This window comes from Lactuca sativa, chromosome 9, assembly GCF_002870075.4.
Source record: "Lactuca sativa cultivar Salinas chromosome 9, Lsat_Salinas_v11, whole genome shotgun sequence".
NCBI lineage: Eukaryota > Viridiplantae > Streptophyta > Magnoliopsida > Asterales > Asteraceae > Lactuca > Lactuca sativa.
This window is the reverse complement of record NC_056631.2, coordinates 189,729,090-189,740,066: the sequence shown is the minus strand read 5'-3', so window position 1 is coordinate 189,740,066 and position 10,977 is coordinate 189,729,090. Positions and strand designations below refer to the sequence as shown.

At 40.6% G+C, this 10,977-nt stretch overlaps 1 protein-coding gene across 1 annotated transcript; it reads right to left on the bottom strand.

The window, feature by feature from the left end:
* Nucleotides 1-10,492: 10,492 nt before the first annotated feature.
* LOC111889733 (uncharacterized) lies at nt 10,493-10,813 on the bottom strand. The gene has a single exon (XM_023885889.1). The coding sequence runs from the start codon at nt 10,811-10,813 to the stop codon at nt 10,493-10,495; it is 321 nt and encodes a 106-aa protein (XP_023741657.1).
* Nucleotides 10,814-10,977: the final 164 nt, after the last annotated feature.

The following is a 10,977-nucleotide window of genomic DNA, read 5'->3' as shown; positions in this document are numbered from 1 at the left end:
TAATACTATCCACATCCAATGGGGTCTAAACCCTATTCCTTGAAGCCTAAGGCCTTCACTTGATCCATTTATTGTCCAAAATCCTAAAATAAGAACTTCTCAAAACAGGATGTTACAAAAGGTCTAGAAAAATTATTACTTTATAGACATGCATACTCCATGCATGTCCTTTATCCATTCTAGGCCAAAGGTGAAGAGATGACACCAAAACTCACAAGCATGGATCCAAAACTAAACCAACTTCCGGATCTCAACGTTATAATATACAAGGGACCCTTAGAATCCATAAAGTTGCTAACTTTATGGATCCTTTCCAATCAAGCTTGCTCAAACATGAAGAAAATGGGACAAAAGCTAGATCTAGCAACATAGAAGCATAAAGGTTGAATCTTGGACGCTTACAAAGGTCTAGAATGAGCATAAAATGATGGTGATGAGGTTCCTTGCTAGATCCATGTAACGCCTGTGTTTCCGGGCTTGCCATTTTTTAGCAATGTAATAGTCTAGGTTAACCTTTCTAACCCGTTTTGAAATAATAGAAGTGTATTATTTGAGTATTATGTGTTTTGTGCTTAATTGCTTAATTATGTGGTTTGATTAATTAAGAATAAAAATAAGCGTCAAAATTTAAGTGTAAAATAAACTTGATATCTTTGGTTAATGTTGTAGTAGTTGAAACGAGGTTTCCGAATATATATAGAACGCCCAAATCTGACTTCGTATGAGAAAGTTATGACTTATCGAAGTTTCGGCTTAGCGGTGTGCAGCCCGCAATACTCGATTTGAGATCGATCGGTTTTTAGTCGAAACAATCTAAACGAGGATCGAAGGTCTCGTTGTTGGTATCGAAGCGATAAAAAGTTAGGCGAGAACGGACGTCAAACGAAGAAGTTATGAATTTATAACGAAGTTTTTCTGTCCCGGCCTATTAAAAATAAAGTTAAAATTAGCCGGCGAAGTCTAAACGAAAGTTGTAGAGCGTAGTCTCACCTTCGCGTGGATATAAAGAACGTCGAAAAACGGAGTTCGTATGAAGAAGATATGAATTTCCGAAGTTTATTAAATATTTTGTATTTAAATTAAATCTTTAATTCGGATGTATTATCCGAAGGAGTCACCGATCTGATCCGAAGTACGCCCCGCGTACAGCGAAGCATGACGCACCTCGCACTCGAGTTCTTCGGATGACGAACGCCATGACGTTTCGGAGCAGTACGCCCCGCGTACTCCGAGGCTCCAGCCTCCTATAAATAGGATGCGAGGGAAGCCGAGTTCTTTTGCTATTTTATCTCTTCTCTCTCCCGTTTTGCATCGATTTGCATGCCAGAAATACGCCGAAGCCCCGGTATAATTCTCGAGCCCCGAGGCAAGTCCCGAGATCCCGAAGATCCCGAGAAGTGCGGTTCCCGAACCGAAGCTCTGCCCGCGAGAAGTTCGATTTTTGTGAAGATCTTCCAGATCTGCTGAGGATTACTACTTCAGCAAGTTGTAGTGCTGTCTGATCATCTTCTGATCAAGTGAGTGTATACTACCTTTCATAAACACGATAATAATACAAGTATGGTTTGAGTGTATTAAGTATATTGTTGTTTATATGTGTGAATGTGTATTCACTTTCTTCTATCTTATAGATATGATTTATTCTCTATGAAATACGTGTTATGTGTGTGTGTGCCTCATCTGTTATGTGGAATATGTATTGATTTAAAGCATGCTATACAGGTTTTTAAACTATGTATAAAAATGTATATTTTTATCTACTAATATGTTGGGTAGAGCATGGGTAGATAGTTGGTGTGTAATAACCAGATGAGAGGCCTCGTTGTTGTTTGATTTAGTCATCTAGCGGAGTTTAGATGACGACCACAGACTTTTCTAGATAGTCTTGTGGAAACATTAGCAGGTTCGCCACCTATAGGTGTTAATGAACTTGGGTGTTCATTCGTTGTACTCCATCCCCCTCATGGTTGCCTTATTTGACTTATATTGCTGAGGAACCCCCGAAGCATGTGTTGTCGCCCCGATGAAATATTCTTAGACTAGGTCCCTTATGTTAGTTGTTTTAGGGACATAAAGTGAGAATAACGGGAATGGGTAATTGGGTTATTGTTGGTTGGTGGAATTAAATATAATTATTTATTGTGGGTTGACAACCCTATATGCTCACCAGGCTCCCAAGCCTGACCCACTCAGTTTTATTTGTATTACAGGAAGTGGCGCAAGGGCATGAGATGGATGATCCATCAAGTTGTTTTGTTTACAAGTCTGTATATGTATATATTTGTTGAATGACTTGTAATGTTATCGTTTATGCTTATTGGTCTGTATCGGAACATGACACCCCCGAGTTTTGATTATATAATGAAAATACATTTCTTTTATGAAATGCTTTGGTAAACATTGTTTTATAATGTTTTGTTTTTGGGAACAAATTCCGCAACTCTTTCAAATCAAAAGGATTTACTATGAAATTATTTAAAAGCATAAATGAAAATTGGTCTTTTCTGGCCGAGATTTTGGGGATGTCACAGTTGGTATCAGAGCATTAGTTTAAGCGAACTAGGAATTTGTAGGATTTCTAGACTTAAACTTAGAATGCTCAGTGAAATTTTGAGATGTGTGTCTGTGATATTTTAGACACGAGCACTAGTTTATTTTAGGAAAGTTGCCTAAAATGCTTTATGTGCTAAATGTTATATGTTGCCATATATGATATTATTTGTTCGGATCTATGGTCTGTTGCCGACCGGATCTAGAAACTTTATGTGTGTATGATTCTAAGCGTGCGTCTACGATATTAGAACTAGCATGTAAACATTTCGGAGCGATAAGGATGATTTGAATATCTATCGTGATTGAGGATCTAATTTCACCTTATTCGGTGTGTAGATCAAAATGGTGAGAACAAGAAGTGGAGTTGGAAATGCTGATGAAAACAGGAATCAACCGCCAGTGATTGAACAAGTACCTGTCGTAGCAGCAGCACCTGAGCCAATAACCATGGCTGGTGTGCAAATGATGATTCAGACGATGTTGGATCGTCAGATGGATGAAAATAGACGATTGCTTCAACAGAATCGTGAAGAACTTTCAATTGTGTGGAGGAGCCTGAATTAAATGAAGGGCACTCGGAAGGTGGAAACTTCAGTGGGTCTGTTGGTCAAGCCAACCCACCGATAGTTAGGCAAAACAACCATGATGGAAGGAATGATGGAATGGGATGCAAGTACAAGGACTTTCTAACTTGCAAACCATCGACCTTCAATGGAAAGGAGGATCCGATTGGAGTTATGGATTGGATCTCCGAAATGGAGTTAGCCTTTATGACTTGTGGCTGCAGAGGCAAGTTGCAGACTATCTATGCAGTGCGTCAGTTCCGAGGTGGAGCCGTTCGTTGGTGGAACACTCTAGGGAAGACTTTAAGCCCTAATGAGCCACTACAATTGACATGGGCAGAGTTCTTGGTGCAGTTCAAGCGCAAGTTCTGCTCGGCTCAAAATCTGTTGGAACTAGAGAACAAGTTTCTAACATTGACGAAAGGCAGCATGTCAGTTAATGAATACACCAATAACTTCACCGATAAGATGGAGTTTTCCTTGCGTATCGTCCCAAACGAGTTGACAAAGGTGGACCGGTATGCGAAGGGACTCCCATGGGAGTACGAGGTGCCAGTACGTCAGGAACATACTCTAGAGGCAGCTATCTGGGCTGCCAAGTCTGTTAAGAACATGATTAAGGGGAGAACCACCGACAAGGTTGAGGTTGGTGAGAAAAGAAAGTTTGAGGGAACATCTGGTTCCGGTAAGAAAGGCAAATTTTTCGAAATCTGATTCGAAAAAGATTGGAGGAAAGGGAGGCGAAGCGAAGTGGTGTGATAAGTGTAAGAAAAAGCACTTTGGGAAATGTAGCGAGGATGTAACCTGCTACAAGTGTGGAAAGGTTGGACATTTTGCCAATGAGTGTCCGAACAACAAAAGGATGTGTTTTGGTTGCAATGAAGAGGGGCACATTTTGAAAGACTGTCTGAAGAAGAAGGAGGCAGCAAAGCCCAACATTCCACCAAAGCCGAAGGCGAGAGCCTTCCAGATGACACTCAAAGCTGCGAAAGATGAAGCTGATGTCGCTTCAGGTACCTTTCTTGTAAACGAATTACCTGCTCAAATTTTGTTTGATTCTGGAGCCAACTACTCCTTTATTTCGCATGAGTTTGGTAGGAAACTAGCTTTGCCTGTTGATAGACTAGATAATGCTTTATTAGTCGAAGTTGCTAGTGGAAAATTTGTACCTGTTAGCCATCGTATGAAAAACATTTTAATCGACTTTAATGGGAATAAGTTTCACGAGGAATTATTGCCTATCGAACTTAATGGTTTCGACATCGTGTTGGGAATGGATTGGCTTAGCGCCAATGATGCCAAAATATTGTGCAAGAAGAAGATAGTTAAAGTAAACCCGCCTGGGAAGGATTCATTTATGGTGTACGGGGACAAACGGCGAGTAAATTCTGGGATCATTTCCCTAATGAAAGCCAGAAAGTGTTTGACCAAGGGATGTACATCATATTTAGCATTCGTGATTGATGCTAAGAAGGAAAAGAAGGTGATGCAGAGTATTCCAGTGGTGTGTGAGTATCCGGAAGTATTTCCCGAAGATCTTCCTGGATTACCACCTGATAGACAAGTGGAGTTCAGAATAGACTTGCTACCATCAACCACGCCAATAGCAAAAGCACCTTACCGATTAGCACTGACGGAGATGAAGGAGCTAATGATGCAACTTCATAAGTTATTGGACAAAGGTTTCATTAGACCTAGTTCATCGCCCTGGGGAGCTCCGGTGTTATTTGTGAAGAAGAAAGATGGAAGTATGAGAATGTGCATCGATTACAGAGAGCTGAACAAGGCAACAATAAAGAATAGATATCCGTTGCTGAGGATTGATGACCTATTTGATCAATTGCAAGGTTCGAGCTATTTCTCGAAGATCGATCTAAGGTCAGGATATCATCAGCTAAAAGTAAGAGAGCAAGATATCGAGAAGACTGCATTCAGAACTAGATATGGACACTACGAGTTCTTGGTTATGTCGTTTGGACTAACCAATGCTCCGACAGCATTCATGGATTTAATGAATAGGGTTTGTAATCCGTTCCTTGATAAATCCGTGATAGTATTCATTGACGACATTTTGATTTACTCGAAAAGCCAGGAGGAGCATGGCAAACACTTGCGAGAAGTGTTAGAAATCTTGAAGAAGGAGAAGCTATATGCGAAGTTCTCTAAGTGTGATTTTTGGATTCGTGAAGTCCAATTCTTGGGTCACGTGGTCAACCAAGAAGGGATAATGGTTGATCCAGCGAAGATTGAAGCTGTGATGAAGTGGGAACAACCGAAAAGTCCCACAGAGATTCGAAGCTTTTTGGGATTAGCCGAATATTACCGAAGGTTTATCCAAGGCTTTTCTTCGATTGCTACTCCATTAACAGCTTTGACCCACAAAGGAGCTACTTATGCTTGGAGTGATAAGCATAAAGAAGCATTCGATAAGCTAAAGAAGAAGCTATGCGAGGCACCGATACTTTCTTTACCCGATGGAGTTGAAGACTTCGCTGTTTATAGCGATGCGTCTGGGGTTGGATTGGGTTGTGTTTTGACCCAAAGAAAAAAGGTGATAGCATATGCGTCTCGACAGCTGAAAGAGCATGAAAAGAATTACCCGACTCATGATTTGGAGTTGGCAGCGGTAGTTTTCGCTCTAAAAATATGGAGGCATTACCTCTATGGCACGAAGTGCAAACTTTTCACTGATCATAAGAGTCTCCAATATCTCTTTAATCAGAAAGAATTGAATATGAGGCAACGACGCTGGCTAGAATTACTCAAGGACTACGACTGTGAGATACTTTACCATCCCGGTAAAGCTAATTTTGTTGCTGATGCTCTTAGTCGGAAAGTCAATCTTGAAAGGAGAAGGCCAAGAGCGTTGAGAATCGAAGTTGTCTCGACTATTTTGGAAAGTATAAAGAAGGCTCAAAGCGAAGCTTCTGAAAAGAATGACCGAAAGGAGGAACGTTTGGGCAAAACGTTGGTGTTCGGTGTAAACAGTCATGAACTGAAGGTGTTCCAAGATCGGATTTAGATACCTAAGACAGGAGGAATTAGAGATCTTCTGATGGAAGAAGCTCACAAGACCATGTACTCGATTCATCCAGGTAGCACTAAAATGTATAGGGACCTGAAACCCTACTACTGGTGGCCGACGATGAAGCTTGATGTTGCAAAGTATGTGGCCGAGTGTGTGACTTGTGCGAGAGTCAAGACACAACATCAGAAACCGTACGGGAGTTTAGAACCATTGCCTGTGCCTATGGGTAAGTGGGAAGACATTGCTATGGATTTTGTCACTAAACTGCCCAGAACAAAGAATGGTCACGACATGATTTGGGTGGTCGTTGATCGATTCACTAAAAGTGCGCATTTCATAGCAGCCAAGGAGAAATGGTCTATGGAGAAGCTTGCGAATTCTTACGTGAGGGAAATTGTGAGGCTTCACGGTGTTCCGTTAACGATTGTGTCGGATCGTGATAGTCGTTTCACCTCGAGGTTTTGGAAAAGTCTACAAGGGGAAATGGGTACCAAGTTATGTTTAAGTACAGCTTACCATCCGCAGACTGATGGTCAGAGTGAAAGAACAATACAAACACTTGAAGATATGCTAAGAGCATGTACCTTGGAATTCCTAGGTAATTGGGATGAACATTTACCATTGGTAGAATTTTCCTATAATAATAGTTTTCACTCGAGCATTAAGATGACACCTTATCAAGCTTTGTATGGACAGAAGTGTCGTACGCCGTCTTGTTGGCTTGAGGCTGGGGAAAAGCAGTTTATGGGACCGGAGATGGTCCATCAAACTGCTGAGAAGTTGAAAATAATTAGGGAAAGAATGTTAGCAGCTCAGGATCGTCAAAAGAGCTATGCTGACAAGAAGCGAAGACCGATGACTTTTGAAATTGGAGATTCGGTTTTGCTTAAAGTCTCGCCGTGGAAGGGACTTATAAGATTTGGTAAAAGGGGAAAGTTGAGTCCAAGGTTTATTGGACCATTTAAAGTTCTTCAGAGGATTGGGAACCAAGCTTACAAGCTCGAATTACCCGAAGAACTGAATGGAATTCACAACACTTTTCATGTGTGTTATTTGAGGAAGTTTACAGGAGAGGTTCCCGATATAATTCCAATTTCTGAATTGAGAATTAATGAGAAAAAAAGGTTGATTGAAGAACCAGAGGCAATTGTTAACCGAAAGACTAAGAAGTTGCGACGCAAAATGGTTGGGTTAGTGCTTGTCCGATGGAAACACACGAATGGGCCGAATCTCACCTGGGAGACGGAGAGTGACATGTTGGGTCGCTATCCGCATTTGTTTGGTGATGTGTGATTCTAGGGACGGAATCATTCTAAGGTGGAGAGAATTGTAACGCCTGTGTTTCCGGGCTTGCCATTTTTTAGCAATGTAATAGTCTAGGTTAACCTTTGTAACCCGTTTTGAAATAATAGAAGTGTATTATTTGAGTATTATGTGTTTTGTGATTAATTGCTTAATTATGTGGTTTGATTAATTAAGAATAAAAATAAGCGTCAAAATTTAAGTGCAAAATAAACTTGATATCTTTGGTTAATGTTGTAGTAGTTGAAACGAGGTTTCCGAATATATATAGAACGCCCAAATCTGACTTCGTATGAGAAAGTTATGATTTATCGAAGTTTCGGCTTAGCGGTGTGCAGCCCGAAATACTCGATTTGAGATCGAGCGGTTTTTAGTCGAAAAAATCTAAACGAGGATCGAAGGTCTCGTTGTTGGTATCGAAGCGATAAAAAGTTAGGCGAGAACGGACGTCAAACGAAGAAGTTATGAATTTATAATGAAGTTTTTCTGTCCCGACCTATTAAAAATAATTAATAAAAATAAAGTTAAAATTAGACGGCGAAGTCTAAACGAAAGTTGTAGAGCGTAGTCTCACATTCGCGTGGATATAAAGAACGTCGAAAACGGAGTTCGTATGAAGAAGATATGAATTTCCGAAGTTTATTAAATATTTTGTATTTAAATTAAATCTTTAATTCAGATGTATATTCGAAGGAGTCACCGATCTGATCCGAAGTACGCCCCACGTATAGCGAAGCATGACGCACCTCGCACTCGAGTTCTTCGGATGACGAACGCCATGACGTTTCGGAGCAGTACGCCCTGCGTACTGCAGTACGCCTGCAGTACGCCTTGCGTACTCCGAGGCTCCAGCCTCCTATAAATAGGATGCGAGGGCAGCCGAGTTCTTTTGCTATTTTCTCTCTTCTCTCTCCCGTTTTGCATCGATTTGCGTGCCAGAAATACGCTGAAGCCCCGGTATAATTCTCGAGCCCCGAGGCAAGTCCCGAGATCCCGAAGATCCCGAGAAGTGCGGTTCCCGAACCGAAGCTCTGCCCGCGAGAAGTTCGATTTTTGTGAAGATCTTCCAGATCTGCTGAGGATTACTACTTCTGCAAGTTGTAGTGCTGTCTGATCATCTTCTGATCAAGTGAGTGTATACTATCTTTCATAAACACGATAATAATACAAGTATGGTTTGAGTGTATTAAGTATATTGTTGTTTATATGTGTGAATGTGTATTCACTTTCTTCTATCTTATAGATATGATTTATTCTCTATGAAATACGTGTTATGTGTGTGTGTGTGCCTCATCTATTATGTGGAATATGTATTGATTTAAAGCATGCTATACAGGTTTTTAAACTATGTATAAAAATGTATATTTTTATCTACTAATATGTTGGGTAGAGCATGGGTAGATAGTTGGTGTGTAATAAACAGATGAGAGGCCTCGTTGTTGTTTGATTTAGTCATCTAGCGGAGTTTAGATGACGACCACAGACTTTTCTAGATAGTCTTGTGGAAACATTAGCATGTTCGCCACCTGTAGGTGTTAATGAACTTGGGTGTTCATTCGCTGTACTCCATCCCCCTCATGGTTGCCTTATTTGACTTATATTGCTGAGGAACCCCCGAAGCATGTGTTGTCGCCCCGATGAAATATTCTTAGACTAGGTCCCTTATGTTAGTTGTTTTAAGGACATAAAGTGAGAATAACGGGAATGGGTAATTGGGTTATTGTTGGTTGGTGGAATTAAATATAATTATTTATTGTGGGTTGACAACCCTATATGCTCACCAGGCTCCCAAGCCTGACCCACTCAGTTTTATTTGTATTACAGGAAGTGGCGCAAGGGCATGAGATGGATGATCCATCAAGTTGTTTTGTTTACAAGTCTGTATATGTATATATTTGTTGAATGACTTGTAATGTTATCGTTTATGCTTATTGGTCTGTATCGGAACATGACACCCCCGAGTTTTGATTATATAATGAAAATACATTTCTTTTATGAAATGCTTTGGTAAACATTGTTTTATAATGTTTTGTTTTTGGGAACAAATTCCGCAACTCTTTCAAATCAAAAGGATTTACTCTGAAATTATTTAAAAGCATAAATGAAAATCGGTCTTTTGATTTTGGGGATGTCACAATCCAGAACTAGAACACCTTCTTCTGACTCTCCGTCTCCTTCTTTAAGCTCCCAAATGTACTATTAGGCTAAGAACCACCAAAAGAGATTAGGGTTAGGTTTTTTCTGAGGTTGAAGTGGGATGGAGGCTGATAATAAACCCTACATTCAAGATAATGAGGCTTAAATATGAGGGAAACCCTAAAATATCATGGGCTTGGGTGGCAGCCTTCCTCTCGTCGTGACCACCTATGGGTCATGTCGTAAGTACATACCCGAATACATGTTTCTTACTTGGCTTGTCACGTCGTGACCACCCTATGGTCACATCGTGACACCTGTTTTTTTCCCAAAAATCATACTTTTGACTCCTTAAAGCCCTAAACTGAACCATTGTGGAATACGAATGTCACATCTGATGGGATGTAGTCTGAATAACCGGCAAATTGACGATTGAAGGTAGGCATCGGGCCTGATGGTTGCATTGGAGGTGGTCCATTGGGGCCCATTGTGTCATTGGTTCAAAAACTGTACTTGTTTCGTAGGTATGATTAGCCTAGTGATTTGTAAATTGGTTTAATCCATGAGAAGGGTATGGTGAGGGCAACAAATTTCATGATTGTGAGTTGTTCCAACTTTGTTGATCTCATTGATTTCCTTGGTTCCATTTTTGGTGGCCATGACCTCCACGTCCCTTGAAACTTCTGTCATGTCCGCAAAGAATTGAACATCGACCGCGACTGCCTGCACTCTACCCGAATAGTTGTTATAGATGGGAGTTTGACCATGTTAACCAACGACAACGTTTGGTGATGATCAATCGACTGAAGTAAGAGCAACAAGAACAGTGTGAGTTTGATTTTGTATAGTGGTTTTTCTGTGTTGTTCCAGCTGTCACATGCTTAGTGGTTTTTCTATGTTGTTCCAACTGTCACATGCTACGAGCCATCTGCCATGATGGAGAGCTTTGATTGATATATTCCCCGGTGATATCAAATTCTGGTGGTAGTCTACGAACCATCTGTAAGATGAGTCTTGCTTCAGCGGCAGGGTTATCAACATCTCCTAGTAGGTTTGCTAAATCTTTCAATTTCCGACAATAGGCTTCCATTGGCGAAAATGCAACTAGATTGAGATTGGAAAATTCTTGTTCGAGGGCTGCTACACTAGAGCCTTTGTTATTAATAAATTTTGCTTTGAGTTTGTTCCGTGCATCTATAGTAGTGGTATCACTTTCTAGAATTCGAACCATTAGTTCATTGGATAGAGTGTTGTATACCCATTGCAAAACAAGTGCATCAATCTCCAATCTCCACACACTGAAGATAAGTAGGATCGGTTTTCTTCAGAGTTGGAGTGTCACCAGTATGATCGAGCACCTTGTAGGCTTTGGCATGAACACAAAACAATTTTTTC